A 17,160-nucleotide genomic window follows, 5' to 3' on the forward strand; every position below is an offset into this window, starting at 1 on the left:
AGCTTAAATGCCATACAACTCTCCTTCCGACTGCTTTTAAATGCTAGAAAAACTAAATGCATGCTCTTCAACTGATCGCTGCCCGCCCGACTAGCATCATCATCATCACTACTCTGGACTGTTCTGACTTGTGGACAATGTGTGGACAACTACAAATACCTAGGTGTTTGGTTAGACTGTAAACTCTCGTTCCAGACTCACATTAAGCATCTCCAATCCAAAATTAAATCTAGAATTGGCTTCGTATTTCACAACAAAGCCTCCTTCACTCATGCTGCCAAACATGCCCTCGTAAAACTGACTATCCTACCAATCCTTGACTTCGGCGATGTCATTTACAAAATAGCCTCCAACACTCTACTCATCAAATTGGCTGTAGCCTATCACAGTGCCATCCGTTTTGTCACCAAAGCCCCATATACTACCCACCACTGTGACCTATATGCTCTCGTTGGCTAGCCCTCGCTACATATTCGTCGCCAAACCCACAGGTTCCAGGTCATCTATAAGTCTTTGCTAGGTAAAGCCCCGCCATATCCCAGCTCACTGGTCACCATAACAACTCCCACCCGTAGCACACACTCCAGAAGGTATATTTCACTGGTCATCCCCAAAGCCAACACTTCCTCTGGCCGCCTTTCCTTCCAGCTCTCTGCTGCCAATGACTGGAACGAATTGCAAAAATCACTGAAGCTGGAGATTTATATCTCCCTCTCTAACTTTAGGCATCAGCTGTCAGAGCAGCTTACCGATCACTGTACCTGTACACAGCCCATCTGTAAACAACACACCCAACTACCTCATCCCCATATTGTTATTATTATTATTTTGTTGTTGCTCTTTTTCACCCCAGTATCTCTACTTGCACATCATCATCTGCACATCTATCACTCCAGAGTTAATGCTAAATTGTAATTATTTTGCCTCTATGGCCTATTTATTGCCTTTACCTCCCTAATCTTACTACATTTGCACACACTGTACATAGATTTTCCTATTGTGTTATTGACTGTACGTTTGTTTATTCCATGTGTAACTCTGTGCTGTTGTTTTTGTCGCACTGCTTTGCTTTATCTTGGCCAGGTAACACATCATGTCTGCCTCATTAACACATCCTGTCTGCCTCATTAACACATCCTGTCTGCCTCATTAATACATCCTGTCTGCCTCATTAACCTCATCCTGTCTGCCTCATTAACACATCCTGTCTGCCTCATTAATACATCCTGTCTGCCTCATTAATACATCCTGTCTGCCTCATTAATACAGCCTGTCTGCCTCATTAACACATCCTGTCTGCCTCATTAACACATCCTGTCTGCCTCATTAATACATCCTGTCTGCCTCATTAACACATCCTGTCTGCCTCATTAACCTCATCCTGTCTGCCTCATTAACACATCCTGTCTGCCTCATTAATACATCCTGTCTGCCTCATTAATACATCCTGTCTGCCTCATTAATACATCCTGTCTGCCTCATTAATACAGCCTGTCTGCCTCATTAACACATCCTGTCTGCCTCATTAACACATCCTGTCTGCCTCATTAATACATCCTGTCTGCCTCATTAATACTTCCTGTCTGCCTCATTAATAAATCCTGTCTGCCTCATTAATACATCCTGTCTGCCTCATTAATACATCCTGTCTGTCTCATTAATACATCCTGTCTGCCTCATTCACACATCCTGTCTGCCTCATTAACACATCCTGTCTGCCTCATTAATACATCCTGTCTGCCTCATTAATACATCCTGTCTGCCTCATTAACACATCCTGTCTGCCTCATTCACACATCCTGTCTGCCTCATTAACACATCCTGTCTGCCTCATTAACACATCCTGTCTGCCTCATTAACACATCCTGTCTGCCTCATTAATACATCCGGTCTGCCACATCCTGTCTGCCTCCCTGTCCAGAGGAACCCCTGCACACACACACACACACACACACACACACACACACACACTGCTGTTGCATTGCGAGGCCCCAGCTCCAGACTCCTCCAGCTCCTCTGTAAGGCTCCCGTACCTGCTCTGAATACCAACACATCCTGTAGTCTCTCCAGCTGCTGTCCTTTTCTATACAGAACCTAGAGAGTCACTGAGTTACAGAATTCACAGAGTCCAACTCACCCTGTAGTCTCTTTCTATACAGAACCTAGAGAGTCACTGAGTCACAGAAATCAGAGTCCAACTCACCCTGTAGTCTCTTTCTATACAGAACCTAGAGAGTCACTGAGTCACAGAGTCCAACTCACCCTGTAGTCTCTTTCTATACAGAACCTAGAGAGTCACTGAGTCAGAGTCCAACTCACCCTGTAGTCTCTTTCTATACAGAACCTAGAGAGTCACTGAGTCAGAGTCCAACTCACCCTGTAGTCTCTTTCTATACAGAACCTAGAGAGTCACTGAGTCACAGAGTCCAACTCACCCTGTAGTCTCTTTCTATACAGAACCTAGAGAGTCACTGAGTCAGTCCAACTCACCTTGTAGTCTCTTTCTATACAGAACCTAGAGAGTCACTGAGTCACAGAGTCCAACTCACCCTGTAGTCTCTTTCTATACAGAACCTAGAGAGTCACTGAGTCACAGAGTCCAACGCACCCTGTAGTCTCTTTCTATACAGAACCTAGAGAGTCACTGAGTCACAGAGTCCAACTCACCCTGTAGTCTCTTTCTATACAGAACCTAGAGAGCCACTGAGTCACAGAGTCCAACTCACCCTGTAGTCTCTTTCTATACAGAACCTAGAGAGTCACTGAGTCACAGAGTCCAACTCACCCTGTAGTCTCTTTCTATACAGAACCTAGAGAGTCACTGAGTCAGAGTCCAACTCACCTTGTAGTCTCTTTCTATACAGAACCTAGAGAGTCACTGAGTCAGAGTCCAACTCACCCTGTCGTCTCTTTCTATACAGAACCTAGAGAGTCACAGAGTCCAACTCACCCTGTAGTCTCTTTCTATACAGAACCTAGAGAGTCACTGAGTCACAGAGTCCAACTCACCCTGTAGTCTCTTTCTATACAGAACCTAGAGAGTCACAGAGTCCAACTCACCCTGTAGTCTCTTTCTATACAGAACCTAGAGAGTCACTGAGTCACAGAGTCCAACTCACCCTGTAGTCTCTTTCTATACAGAACCTAGAGAGTCACTGAGTCAGAGTCCAACTCACCTTGTAGTCTCTTTCTATACAGAACCTAGAGAGTCACTGAGTCAGAGTCCAACTCACCCTGTCGTCTCTTTCTATACAGAACCTAGAGAGTCACAGAGTCCAACTCACCCTGTAGTCTCTTTCTATACAGAACCTAGAGAGTCACTGAGTCACAGAGTCCAACTCACCCTGTAGTCTCTTTCTATACAGAACCTAGAGAGTCACTGAGTCAGTCCAACTCACCCTGTAGTCTCTTTCTATACAGAACCTAGAGAGCCACTCATTGTTTTTCCATGCAGTGTTTCTTGTTAGTCAGCCTGTTTAATATACTGTCTGTTTTCTGTGTCTGAACAGGACGTGTTCCTGACATGCTTCTCTCTGGTGAGCCCTGCCTCCTTTGAGAACGTCAGAGCTAAGGTGAGTGTCTCTATCGCCCTGCTAAATAACAGTAATGGTAATATCCCTAATATGGTCAGCTACACATTGTACAGTGTTACATTGTGTTTAGTCATGTTGCTGTTGGGGCTGTTGGCCCAACTCCACAACCTCCTTTATGTAGGTCGACCTTTTAAGACCTTATAACCCTTTGACCTTCATGATCTTAACAGTGGCACTTCCGGGTACCACTGTTCAAGGTCACATAGAGGTCAAGGGTTAATTTTTATTACATTTTTTAAAATGTAACTAGGCAAGTCAGTTAAGAACAAATTCTTATTTACAATGATGGTCTAAGGCACTGCATCTCAGTGGTAGAGGCGTCACGACAGACACCCTGGTTTGATTCCAGGCTGTATCACAACCGGCCGTGATTGGGAGTCCCATAGGGCGGCGTACAATTGGCCCAGCGTCGTCTGGGTATGGCCGGTGTAGGCCGTCATTGTAAATAAGAATTTGTTCTTAACTGACTTGACTAGTTAAATAAAGGTTCAAATTAAATTAAAGTGAACCTTTGACCTTTGACCTCTATGTGACCTTGAACAGTGGTACCCGGAAGTGCGTCACCACTGCCCCAACACCCCCATCATCCTGGTGGGCACGAAGCTGGACCTGAGGGACGACAAGGACACTATTGAGAGGCTGAGGGACAAGAAGTTGTCCCCAATCACCTACCCGCAGGGCCTGGCCATGGCACGGGAGATAGGTGGGTGTCTGTGGAGGGTGGCGTTTTAGTTTGAGAACGAGAGCGAGGATGTGGTGTGTCTGAATGTGTGTCTGACAGCGTCTTTGAGCTCCAGTGTTCACCTGTGTGTGAACTCACCTATTTTTGAGTCCCAAGTTTCTGACTGACCAATTGGATGTGTGTGTCTGTCCTCATCCCCTTCTCTGATTGGCTGTCTCCTGTCCCCAACAGGTGCGGTGAAGTACCTGGAGTGCTCAGCCCTGACCCAGAGGGGGCTGAAGACGGTTTTCGACGAGGCCATCCGGGCCGTCCTGTGCCCGCCACCAATCAAAAAGAGGCGCAAGAAGTGCACCCTCTTCTGAGAGGGGGGGGGGGGGGGGGAGGAGGAGTGCACCCTCTTCTGAGGGGGGGGGGGGGGGGAGGAGGAGGAGGAGGAGTACACCCTCTTCTGAGGGGGGGGGGGGGGCGAGGAGGAGGGGGTCTGCAAGAAATTAAAACTGAATCTACTGCTAATCTATCGCTGTCAGTGTCTCAAATACTACCCTAGTCCCCCTTTAACACTGGCCAAAAGTAGTGCACTATGTAGGGAATAGGGTTGTTGTTTGTAAAGGAGCAGTAGTGCACTATGTAGGGAACAGGGTTGTTGTTTGTAAAGGAGCAGTAGTGCACTATGTAGGGAACAGGGTTGTTGTTTGTAAGAGAGTAGTAGTGCACTATATAGGGAATAGGGTTGTTATTTGTAAGGGAGTAGTAGTTGAACTTGAAATGTGTGTCCCAAATTGCACCTGATTCCTTAAATAGTGCACTACTTTTGACCAGGACCCACATAGGGAATAGGGTGCACTACTTTTGACCAGGGCCCACATAGGGAATAGGGTGCCATTTGGGAAACAGACTAAGGCACAATTAATTGAACTCCTCTTTAGGACTTTTTTGTGACCGATGCCTTAAATCAATTGGGTAAATTGAACGGGTCAGTGTCTCAGAGAGAGAGGCCAGTCTGGGTAAATGGAATGGGTCAGTGTCTCAGAGAGAGAGGCCATTGAATGGGTCAGTGTCTCAGAGAGAGAGGCCATTGAATGGGTCAGTGTCTCAGAGAGAGAGGCCATTGAATGGGTCAGTGTCTCAGAGAGAGAGGCCATTGAACGGGTCAGTGTCTCAGAGAGAGAGGCCATTCTGGGTAAATGGAACGGGTCAGTGTCTCAGAGAGAGAGGCCATTCTGGGTAAATGGAACGGGTCAGTGTCTCAGAGAGAGAGGCCATTCTGGGTAAATGGAACGGGTCAGTGTCTCAGAGAGAGAGGCCATTGAATGGGTCAGTGTCTCAGAGAGAGAGGCCATTGAATGGGTCAGTGTCTCAGAGAGAGAGGCCATTGAACGGGTCAGTGTCTCAGAGAGAGAGGCCATTGAACGGGTCAGTGTCTCAGAGAGAGAGGCCATTGAACGGGTCAGTGTCTCAGAGAGAGAGGCCATTGAACGGGTCAGTGTCTCAGAGAGAGAGGCCATTGAACGGGTCAGTGTCTCAGAGAGAGAGGCCAGTCTGGGTAAATGGAATGGGTCAGTGTCTCAGAGAGAGAGGCCATTGAACAGGTCAGTGTCTCAGAGAGAGAGGCCAGTCTGGGTAAATGGAATGGGTCAGTGTCTCAGAGAGAGAGGCCATTGAACAGGTCAGTGTCTCAGAGAGAGAGGCCATTGAACAGGTCAGTGTCTCAGAGAGAGAGGCCATTGAACGGGTCAGTGTCTCAGAGAGAGAGGCCATTCTGGGTAAATGGAATGGGTCAGTGTCTCAGAGAGAGAGGCCATTGAACGGGTCAGTGTCTCAGAGAGAGAGGCCATTCTGGGTAAATGGAATGGGTCAGTGTCTCAGAGAGAGAGGCCATTGAACAGGTCAGTGTCTCAGAGAGAGAGGCCATTCTGGGTAAATGGAATGGGTCAGTGTCTCAGAGAGAGAGGCCATTGAACGGGTCAGTGTCTCAGAGAGAGAGGCCATTCTGGGTAAATGGAATGGGTCAGTGTCTCAGAGAGAGAGGCCATTGAACGGGTCAGTGTCTCAGAGAGAGAGGCCATTCTGGGTAAATGGAACAGGTCAGTGTCTCAGAGAGAGAGGCCAGTCTGGGTAAATGGAACAGGTCAGTGTCTCAGAGAGAGAGGCCATTGAACGGGTCAGTGTCTCAGAGAGAGAGGCCATTGAACGGGTCAGTGTCTCAGAGAGAGAGGCCATTCTGGGTAAATGGAACAGGTCAGTGTCTCAGAGAGAGAGGCCAGTCTGGGTAAATGGAACAGGTCAGTGTCTCAGAGAGAGAGGCCATTGAACGGGTCAGTGTCTCAGAGAGAGAGGCCATTGAATGGGTCAGTGTCTCAGAGAGAGAGGCCATTGAACGGGTCAGTGTCTCAGAGAGAGAGGCCATTGAATGGGTCAGTGTCTCAGAGAGAGAGGCCATTGAATGGGTCAGTGTCTCAGAGAGAGAGGCCATTGAATGGGTCAGTGTCTCAGAGAGAGAGGCCATTGAACGGGTCAGTGTCTCAGAGAGAGAGGCCATTGAATGGGTCAGTGTCTCAGAGAGAGAGGCCATTGAACGGGTCAGTGTCTCAGAGAGAGAGGCCATTGAATGGGTCAGTGTCTCAGAGAGAGAGGCCATTGAATGGGTCAGTGTCTCAGAGAGAGAGGCCATTGAACGGGTCAGTGTCTCAGAGAGAGAGGCCATTGAACAGGTCAGTGTCTCAGAGAGAGAGGCCATTCTAGAGATGGAGATGGAGGAACAACCATGATGGGTTGTAAATCTGATACTGTCCTGATTAACTCGTCTTCTTTCCTTTATAAGACAAAATACAGAACTCACACAGACACACACAGGTGAATTGGTTTATGTCTATAACCAGTACAGTACTATAAGACCAGGTGATTGATTTATGTCTGTAACCAGTACAGTACTGTAGTACCAGGTGATTGGTTTATGTCTATAACCAGTACAGTACTATAGTACCAGGTGATTGGTTTATGTCTGTAACCAGTACAGTACTGTAATACCAGGTGATTGGTTTATGTCTGTAACCAGTACAGTACTATAGTACCAGGTGATTGGTTTATGTCTATAACCAGTACAGTACTGTAGTACCAGGTGATTGGTTTATGTCTATAACCAGTACAGTACTGTAGTACCAGGTGATTGGTTTATGTCTGTAACCAGTACAGTACTGTAGTACCAGGTGATTGGTTTATGTCTGTAACCAGTACAGTACTATAAGACCAGGTGATTGGTTTATGTCTATAACCAGTACAGTACTGTAGGACCAGGTGATTGGTTTATGTCTATAACCAGTACAGTACTGTAGTACCAGGTGATTGGTTTATGTCTGTAACCAGTACAGTACTGTAGTACCAGGTGATTGGTTTATGTCTATAACCAGTACAGTACTGTAGTACCAGGTGATTGGTTTATGTCTGTAACCAGTACAGTACTGTAGTACCAGGTGATTGGTTTATGTCTGTAACCAGTACAGTACTGTAGTACCAGGTGATTGGTTTATGTCTATAACCAGTACAGTACTATAGTACCAGGTGATTGGTTTATGTCTGTAACCAGTACAGTACTGTAATACCAGGTGATTGGTTTATGTCTGTAACCAGTACAGTACTATAGTACCAGGTGATTGGTTTATGTCTATAACCAGTACAGTACTGTAGTACCAGGTGATTGGTTTATGTCTATAACCAGTACAGTACTGTAGTACCAGGTGATTGGTTTATGTCTGTAACCAGTACAGTACTGTAGTACCAGGTGATTGGTTTATGTCTGTAACCAGTACAGTACTATAAGACCAGGTGATTGGTTTATGTCTATAACCAGTACAGTACTGTAGGACCAGGTGATTGGTTTATGTCTATAACCAGTACAGTACTGTAGTACCAGGTGATTGGTTTATGTCTGTAACCAGTACAGTACTGTAGTACCAGGTGATTGGTTTATGTCTATAACCAGTACAGTACTGTAGTACCAGGTGATTGGTTTATGTCTGTAACCAGTACAGTACTGTAGTACCAGGTGATTGGTTTATGTCTGTAACCAGTACAGTACTGTAGTACCAGGTGATTGGTTTATGTCTATAACCAGTACAGTACTATAGTACCAGGTGATTGGTTTATGTCTGTAACCAGTACAGTACTGTAATACCAGGTGATTGGTTTATGTCTGTAACCAGTACAGTACTGTAGTACCAGGTGATTGGTTTATGTCTATAACCAGTACAGTACTGTAGTACCAGGTGATTGGTTTATGTCTGTAACCAGTACAGTACTGTAGTACCAGGTGATTGGTTTATGTCTGTAACCAGTACAGTACTATAAGACCAGGTGATTGGTTTATGTCTGTAACCAGTACAGTACTGTAGTACCAGGTGATTGGTTTATGTCTGTAACCAGTACAGTACTATAAGACCAGGTGATTGGTTTATGTCTATAACCAGTACAGTACTGTAGTACCAGGTGATTGGTTTATGTCTATAACCAGTACAGTACTGTAGGACCAGGTGATTGGTTTATGTCTGTAACCAGTACAGTACTGTAGTACCAGGTGATTGGTTTATGTCTGTAACCAGTACAGTACTGTAGTACCAGGTGATTGGTTTATGTCTGTAACCAGTACAGTGCTGTAGGACCAGGTGATTGGTTTATGTATATAACCAGTACAGTACTGTAGTACCAGGTGATTGGTTTATGTCTGTAACCAGTACAGTACTATAAGACCAGGTGATTGGTTTATGTCTGTAACCAGTACAGTACTATAAGACCAGGTGATTGGTTTATGTCTATAACCAGTACAGTACTGTAGTACCAGGTGATTGGTTTATGTCTGTAACCAGTACAGTACTGTAGTACCAGGTGATTGGTTTATGTCTGTAACCAGTACAGTACTATAAGACCAGGTGATTGGTTTATGTCTGTAACCAGTACAGTACTATAAGACCAGGTGATTGGTTTATGTCTATAACCAGTACAGTACTGTAGTACCAGGTGATTGGTTTATGTCTATAACCAGTACAGTACTGTAGGACCAGGTGATTTTACTGGCCGGTTCAGGTCACATGGTCAGGAACAACTCTTACCCATAACAACTGGCCTCAGTGGCCAATGTGACAGAAAATGAATCCTCAAGAAATGGGCCCAAAACATCTGTGATTTGTTTCCTTAAAACGTGTTATTTTTTATTGATTTGTATTTATTTTGTGTTTGAGTTTGTTCACGTCCTGCCAGTGCAAACCAAAACGTAGTCATTGATAAAAGCTCTCCGACGTCTTGAAATCAAATCAAACTTTATTTGTCACATGAGTCGAATACAACATGTGTAGACCTTACCGTGAAACGCTTACCTACAAGCCCCCCTTTAACCAACAGTGTAGACCTTATCTTTAACCAACAGTGCAGCTCTCAACGTTAATGTCTACGGACAGGAACTCTCCTACCGTAGGGACCAAGGCCCCATATTCACAAAGCCTCTCGGAGTAGGTGTGCTGATCTACGATCAGTTCTTCCCTTTGGCCCGTATAATCTTAATCATTATAATGTATAAAACTGATTCAAGATCAGTGCTCTTTATCTCTGAGACTCTTGAGACAGACAGGCCCAGGACGTATCGTACAGCCGGGATGCCAGTTCGTACTGAACAACGAGACCTTGTTATGTTCTTCCTGTCTTTGTTCCCTGCCTGCTCGGCAGTCATTCAGGGTCAGTTAAACCGCTCCGTTTGAAACCCACTAAAGGGGAAAAGGTTGTCAATGTGCCATAGTGAAGACTGTTTAGTGGAACTAGCGTGCCAAATCGTGATGAGCTCTCTCTCTCTATGTCCCTCTCTCTCTCTCTCTCTCTCTCTCTCTCTCTCTCTCTCTCTATGTCTCTCTCTCTCTCTCTCTCTCTCTCTGTCTCTCTCTCTCTCTCTCTCTCTCTCTCTCTATGTCTCTCTCTCTCTCTCTCTCTCTCTCTATGTCTCTCTCTCTCTCTCTCTCTCTCTATGTCCCTCTCTCTCTCTCTCTCTCTCTCTCTCTCTCTCTCTCTCTCTCTCTCTCTCTCTCTCTCTGTCTCTCTCTCTCTCTCTCTCTCTCTCTCTCTCTCTCTGTCTCTCTCTCTCTCTCTCTCTCTCTCTCTGTCTCTCTCTCTCTCTCTCTCTCTCTCTCTCTCTCTCTCTCTCTATGTCCCTCTCTCTCTCTCTCTCTCTCTCTCTATGTCTCTCTCTCTCTCTCTCTCTCTCTCTCTCTCTCTGTCTCTCTCTCTCTATGTCTCTCTCTCTCTCTCTCTCTCTCTCTCTCTCTCTCTCTCTCTCTCTCTCTCTCTCTCTGTCTCTCTCTCTCTCTCTCTCTCTCTCTCTCTCTCTATGTCTCTCTCTCTCTCTCTCTCTCTCTCTCTCTCTCTCTCTCTCTATGTCCCTCTCTCTCTCTCTCTCTCTCTCTCTCTCTCTCTCTCTCTCTCTCTCTATGTCTCTCTCTCTCTCTCTCTCTCTCTCTCTCTCTCTCTCTCTCTCTCTGTCTCTCTCTCTCTCTCTCTCTCTCTCTCTCTCTCTGTCTCTCTCTCTCTCTCTCTCTCTCTCTCTCTCTGTCTCTCTCTCTCTCTCTCTCTCTCTCTCTCTCTCTCTGTCTCTCTCTCTCTCTCTCTCTCTCTCTCTCTCTATGTCTCTCTCTCTCTCTCTCTCTCGCTAGAGAACCCAGACTACTTAAGTATGGGTGTGTCTCCAATGGCGACCCTATTACCTATATATGTCTCTATGTGTCCTGGTCCAAAGTTGTGCACTATATAGGATATAGGTGGCCATTTGGGATACATCCTATCTCCTTTAAAGGCTCCCAAGAGGACATGCGGTCTTAATATGTTTCTAGGCTGTATATTTTACTCTCTCTGTGTGTGTGTGTGTGTGTGTGTGTGTGTGTGTGTGTGTGTGTGTGTGTGTGTGTGTGTGTGTGTGTGTGTGTGTGTGTGTGTGTGTGTGTGTGTGTGTGTGTGTGTGTGTGTGTGTGTGTGTGTGTGTGAGAGAGAGAGAGTGTATATTTGTTAATTATCCCCCATCATGCTTCTGCGATTGTCTGAACTTTGATTAAGAAACAACTCTAAACAAACAAAGATCAAGCATTTAAACACAAAACAAGGAACTGTCTGTTTTTAATATCTGCTAAAATGTTTGCCAAAATAAACATCTTCATTAAACATGTGTATAAAGTGATTTTAATAATCTATTAATAAATAAACATCTGAAAGTATCAAACGCTCTGTTTTTCTTTGTTGTGCTTGTGACATGCACACACACACACACACACGCACGCGCACGCACGCACGCACACACACGCACACGCACGCACGCACACGCACACACGCACACACGCACACACACGCACGCACGCGCGCACACACACACACACACACACACAGAGAGAGAGTAAAAGATACAGCCTAGAAACATATTAATGATGATGATGATGATGTGCTAATGTAATCATCTGGTGTTGCAGTATGGATTCTGGTTTTCACTCAACAGTACTGTAGTGCATTGTAGCATCCTATATATATATATATATTATATATATATATATATATATATATATTAGATTACAGTAACCTCCCCCTGCTGGTAAATTATGGTAGTAAAAATATATATGAAATATTAAACATTTACCAAATAAATATCTAATGTACATATTTTCTTTTACATATGACCCAGTGATGCCTTTCTATGCTATTTGGTTTATAATAACAGTGTCCTGCTAAGACACAGCTTTATGTTCAAACACTAGTTTTTGGATACTGTGTGGACTCAAGTGAGTAGACTGAACTACAGCTTTATGGACACACGTGTGTTTTGTATCAGCTCACTATATACAGTAATGTGTTATTATTTTATTTAACCACGGACATTTTTTAAAACCAAAATATCACTTAAATATAAACAAACATGAATCATTGTTAATTAATAGACGTTTTTCATAAGTCATAAACATCTATATTGTTTAAACACTTTTCACTGTGACATCGGGGACTATTATTTTGAAATGCTACAATTTCGTGACCCGGAAGTGACTTGAGCAACTTTTTTCAAACTATTTTCGCGGCGCACCGTTTTGTATAATCGGGAGAACGTTAGATGATCTATGTTTAGCCTAAGGAAGGCGAAGGTAATTATGCATTTTTATTATTTTTGAAATATTCCCGTTGTATAATAAATAACGTTAAACAAAACCAATTTTTATTTTGAAAGGAAATAATGTCACTAAATGGAAGTAGAAATGAAAGAGGACATGGAAAGGAAGGGACAACAAAAAGGAGACAATACTCCAGGGAGGCACTAGAGACAGCAGTAGAGAAAGTAAAAGCTGGAATGAGCCTTAGAGAAGCTTCCCGTGAGTCAGGGATTCCTCACACCACTCTCCAAGATCACAAAAAGAACAAATATGCCTTTGCCCCTCACCCCAACCTGGCAATAACCACAGAGGAAGAGCACTCCCTAATATCTTATGTCCTCTGGATGGCCGACCATGCGTTCCCTATCAGCAGGACTGTGGTGAAGGCTCTGGCTGTGGCCATTATCAAGGAGAGTGGCCGTAGCACCGTCGTCAATCTGGAAAGGGGACTGAGTGACAACTGGTGGTCTAGATTCAGGGCTCGCCACCCTGAGCTGAGCGCCAGGGTGCCCGACCCGCTCCACCGGGCCAGGGTACAGGGAGCTACTCCTGCCGCCATCAAGGGCTTCTTTGATGTCTACGAGCCTATCTTCGTCAGCCACGGCTTAGAACACAAGCCGCACCTCATCTTCAACTGCGACGAGATGGGGTTTTCGGACGAGCTCAAGTCCGGGGAGAAAGTTCTCTGTGGAAAGGGCAGGAAACACATCTATCAACAACAGCAGCAGCAGCAGCAGCAGCAGCAGCACACCACTAGGGAACATATTACCGTGCGCTGCTGTGTGAGTGCAGCTGGTGAGAGTATCCCGCCCTTTATAATCTTCCACAAACGCCTCCCCAGTACGGCCTATACCCTCGAGGGTCCACCGAAGGCCCTGTATGGTGCGTCCCCTAAAGGCTACGTGGACGCCGAACTTTTCCTGAAGTGGCTGCTCTTCTTCGTGAAGCACGCCCCAAAGGAGAGGCCCCTGGTGCTCGTAGTGGACCACCATAAAACTCATCTGTCCAGGGAGGTGGTCAAGTTCTGCCGGGAAAATCAGGTGGAGGTGGTCTGTCTGCCGGCGAATACCCACGTGTTGCAGCCATTGGAAATCAGCGTCTTTGGCCCGCTGAAGACTGTGTTCGGCAGGAATGCTGCACGTCTAGGTCTGGTGCGGGGCGATCTTGTCATCGGCAAGAAGCACTTCTCCGCCATGCTGCGAGAGGCCTATCCCCAGGCGGTCACTAAGAAAAACATTATGGCTGGGTTCAAGAAGGCAGGGATTTTCCCACTCAACAGAGAGGCCTTTGACTCCTGCCAGCTGGTGAAGCTGGAGCCGACCACCCCGGACCCCAACGCAGCAACCTCAGAGGCCACTGCAGGAACCCCCGACTCCAAAGCAGCAGAGACCCCCGCAACCCCAGCAACGACCACGTTTCTTGTCCCGGGTGGCTGCTGTTCGACCTGCGGGCAGCGTGCCCCACCCACAAACCCTTTGGTGGCCGCAGGACTCGTCTCTCCAGACCCGGCCAATGTCCTGGTGCCCCCAGTCTTCCACACATCTAACCGGCAGAGAGTGAAGCGTCGACTCCTCCTGCCGGAGGAGTACAACAAACTCCTTCATCAACAGGAGGCTGGAGAGAAGGAGAAGCAGGAGAGGAAGAGGAAGAGGGAGGAGCTGCAGAGGACGAGAGAGAAGAGAGAGTCCGGCAGAAACAACAAAGTGAAAAGGAGATGGCAGGCTGAGGTATCAGAGCTTGACGGAGATGTGTCAGAGCACTGTGCACCAGTGTCAGAGGACGATGTCTGTTTGCAGCCCCAATTACCTTGGGTTTTCAGTTTTCCATCTTTTGATAGTTTGCTCTAATTATATGAGAGATGATGGGAGAGAGAGGGGGGGGTAGAAGGAGGGAGAGAGAGGGGGGAGTAGAGAGAGAGAGGGGGTAGAGGGAGGGAGTGAGAGAGAGAGGGGGTAGAGGGAGGGAGGGGTAGAGGGAGGGAGAGAGAGAAAAAAGTGGGTAGAGGGAAGTAGGGAGAAAGAGAGGGGGTTGAGGGAGGGAGAGAGAGAGAAAAAGAGGGGGTAGAGGGAGGGAGGGAGGGAGAAAGAGAGGGGGTTAAGGGAGGGAGAGAGAGAGAGAGGGGTTAGAGGGAGGGAGGGAGAAAGAGAGGGGGTTAAGGGAGGGAGAGAGAGAAAGAGAGGGGGTTAGAGGGAGGGAGGGGGTTAAGGGAGGGAGAGGGGGTAGAGGGAGAGAGAAAAAGAGGGGGTTAGAGGGATGGAGAGAGAGAAAGAGAGGGGGTAGAGGGAGGGAGAGAGAAAGAGAGGGGGTAGAGGGAGGGAGGGAGAGAGAAAGAGAGGGGTTAGAGGGAGGGAGGGAGAAAGAGAGGGTGAGAGATGTTTCTTTGCCAGTGTTATTTATTTTAGCAGTAGGATTTCTGTGTTGTTTTTACCAGCTCCGTGTTTCTGTGTTGTTGCATCAGTGATATTCTACTGAACTTTGATTAAAGGAAGAACTCGGGAACAAAAACAACAAATGTAACATTTAACAGAAAAAAGGAACGGTCTGTTTTTGATGACCAGGGGTGTATTCATTATGCTGATTCTGTTGCAAAACATTTCTTAAACGGAAGCGGACGGAACAAAACGGGGAGAGACTTACCTGGATTTGTCCAATAGAAACTCCAAACAGTTACAAAACGTTCCGTTGTGCAGCAGAATTGGTGGAATGAATACACCCCTGTTTTAATGTTGCCAAAAGATAGCTCTTCACTGAACTTGTAATTTTAAAAAGGGGTCGTATTAGTGAACACTAATAAGTGCTGACCTTCATATATACACACTGAACAAAAACATAAACTCAACATGTAAAGTGTTGGTCCCATGTTTCATGAGCGGAAATAAAAGATCCCAGAAATGTTCCATACGCGCACAAAAATATTATTTCTCTCAACTTTTTGTGCCCAAATTTGTTTACATCCCTGTTAGTGAGCATTTCTCCTTTGACAAGATAATCCATCCACAGGACCAGGTGAGACATATCAAAAAGCTGATTAAACAGCATGCTCATTACACAGGTGCACCTTGTGCTGGGGGACAATACAAGGCCACTCTAAAATGTGCAGATGTCTCAAGTTGAGGGAGCGTGCAATTTGCATGCTGAACGCAGGAATGTCCAGCAGAGTTGTTGCCAGAGAACTTAATGTTAATTTCTTTACCGCCTTCAGTGTTGTTTTAGAGGATTTGGCAGTAGGTCCATCAGGCCTCACAACCGCAGACAGCGTTGTATGGCGTCGTGTGAGCGAGCGGGTTTACTGATGTCAACGATGTGAACAGAGTGCCCCATGGTGGCGGTGGGGTTATGGTATAGACAGGCATAAACTACGGACAACGAACACACAATTGCATTTTATCGATGGCAATTTCGATGCAGAAAAATACAGTGACGAGATCCTGAGGCCCATTAGAGGTATCTGTGACCAACAGATGCATATCTGTATTGCCAGTCATGTGAAATCCATAGATTAGGGCCTAATGAATTCATTTAAATTGACTGATTTCCTTATATGAACTATAACTCAGTAAAATCAGTTAAATTGTTGTATGTTGAGTTTATATATTTTCATTCAGTATAGTACTTATCAGCTCTTGAAAAGCCTTACTATCCGTAGGGTAAAATCTATACACTTTCTGCAGCAGTTTGCACAGATCCATACGCTGTGTGAGCCTCCAGTAGACTAACTATCCCCAGTTATACTGACACACAGGTGCCCCATAATGACATCACAATACCCCATAATGACATCACAATGCCCCATAATGACATCACAATACCCCATAATGACATCACAATACCCCATAATGACATCACAATACCCCATAATGACAAAGCAAAAACAGGCTTTTAGATATTTTTTGCAAATGTATACAAATACAAAAAATTGAAATATTACATTTACATAAGAATGTAGACCTTTTACTCAGTACTTTGTTCAAGCACCTTTGGATAACAGCGATAACAACAGAGTCTTCTTGGGTATGATGCTACAAGTTTGGCACACCTGCATTTGGGGAGTTTCTCCCGTTCTTCTCTGGAGATCCTGTCAAACTCTGTCAGACACCTATTTTCAGGTCACTCCAGTGATATTCGATTGGGTTCAAGTCCGGGCCACTCAAGAACATTCAGAGACTTGTTCCGAAGCCACTCCTGTGTTGTCTTGGCTGTGTGCTTAGGGTCGTTGTCCTGTTGGAAGGTGAACCTTTGCCCCAGTCTGAGGTCCTGAGCTCTATGGAGCAGGTTTTTATCAAGGATCTCTCTGTACTGTGGGCCGTTCATTTTTGCCTCGATCCTGACTAGTCTCCCAGTCCCTTCCGCTGAAAAACATCCCCACAGCATGGTGCTGCTACCACCATGCTTCACCGTAGGGATGGTGGCAGGTTTCCTCCAGACGTGACACTTGGCATTCGGTTTCATCAGACCAGAGAATCTTGTTTCTCACGGTCTGAGAGTTCTCTAGGTGCTTTATGACAAACTCCAAGCGGACTGTCATGAGCCTTTTAATGAGGAGTGGCTTCTGTCTGGCCACTCTACCAAAATGGCCTGATTGGTGGAGTGTTGCAGAGATGGTTATCTTTCTAGAAGGCTCTCCCATCTCCACAGAGGAACTCTGGAGCTCTGTCAAAGTGATCATTGGGTTCTTGGTCATCTCCCTGATCAAGGCCCTTCTCCCCTGATTGCTCAGTTTGGCCGGGCA

The 17,160-nt window shown here is 45.9% G+C and overlaps 2 protein-coding genes and 1 long non-coding RNA gene across 3 annotated transcripts in view; all 3 read left to right on the forward strand.

Moving 5' to 3' along the window:
- Positions 1-4,642, forward strand: part of LOC110485310 (ras-related C3 botulinum toxin substrate 3-like) — a 12,719-nt gene extending 8,077 nt beyond the window's left edge. The window contains exons 4-6 of the mRNA XM_036942040.1: positions 3,510-3,572; positions 4,137-4,296; positions 4,507-4,642. Coding sequence (XP_036797935.1) covers positions 3,510-3,572; positions 4,137-4,296; positions 4,507-4,637 — 354 coding nt within the window. The 3' untranslated portion in view covers positions 4,638-4,642. The remainder of the gene's footprint in view (positions 1-3,509; positions 3,573-4,136; positions 4,297-4,506) is intronic.
- Positions 4,643-5,352: 710 nt separating this feature from the next.
- On the forward strand, positions 5,353-6,330 carry LOC118938366. The gene is made up of 3 exons (XR_005035661.1): positions 5,353-5,556; positions 5,865-5,908; positions 5,975-6,330. It is a non-coding gene; the product is annotated as an uncharacterized LOC118938366 (long non-coding RNA).
- Positions 6,331-12,320: 5,990 nt separating this feature from the next.
- Positions 12,321-14,299, forward strand: LOC110485309. The gene is made up of 2 exons (XM_036942042.1): positions 12,321-12,425; positions 12,509-14,299. The coding sequence occupies exons 1-2, from the start codon at positions 12,402-12,404 to the stop codon at positions 14,276-14,278; spliced, it is 1,794 nt and encodes a 597-aa protein (XP_036797937.1). The 5' UTR covers positions 12,321-12,401; the 3' UTR covers positions 14,279-14,299.
- The last annotated feature ends 2,861 nt before the right edge of the window (positions 14,300-17,160 follow it).

The sequence above is a fragment of the Oncorhynchus mykiss genome, chromosome 13, assembly GCF_013265735.2.
Source record: "Oncorhynchus mykiss isolate Arlee chromosome 13, USDA_OmykA_1.1, whole genome shotgun sequence".
Lineage (NCBI taxonomy): Eukaryota > Metazoa > Chordata > Actinopteri > Salmoniformes > Salmonidae > Oncorhynchus > Oncorhynchus mykiss.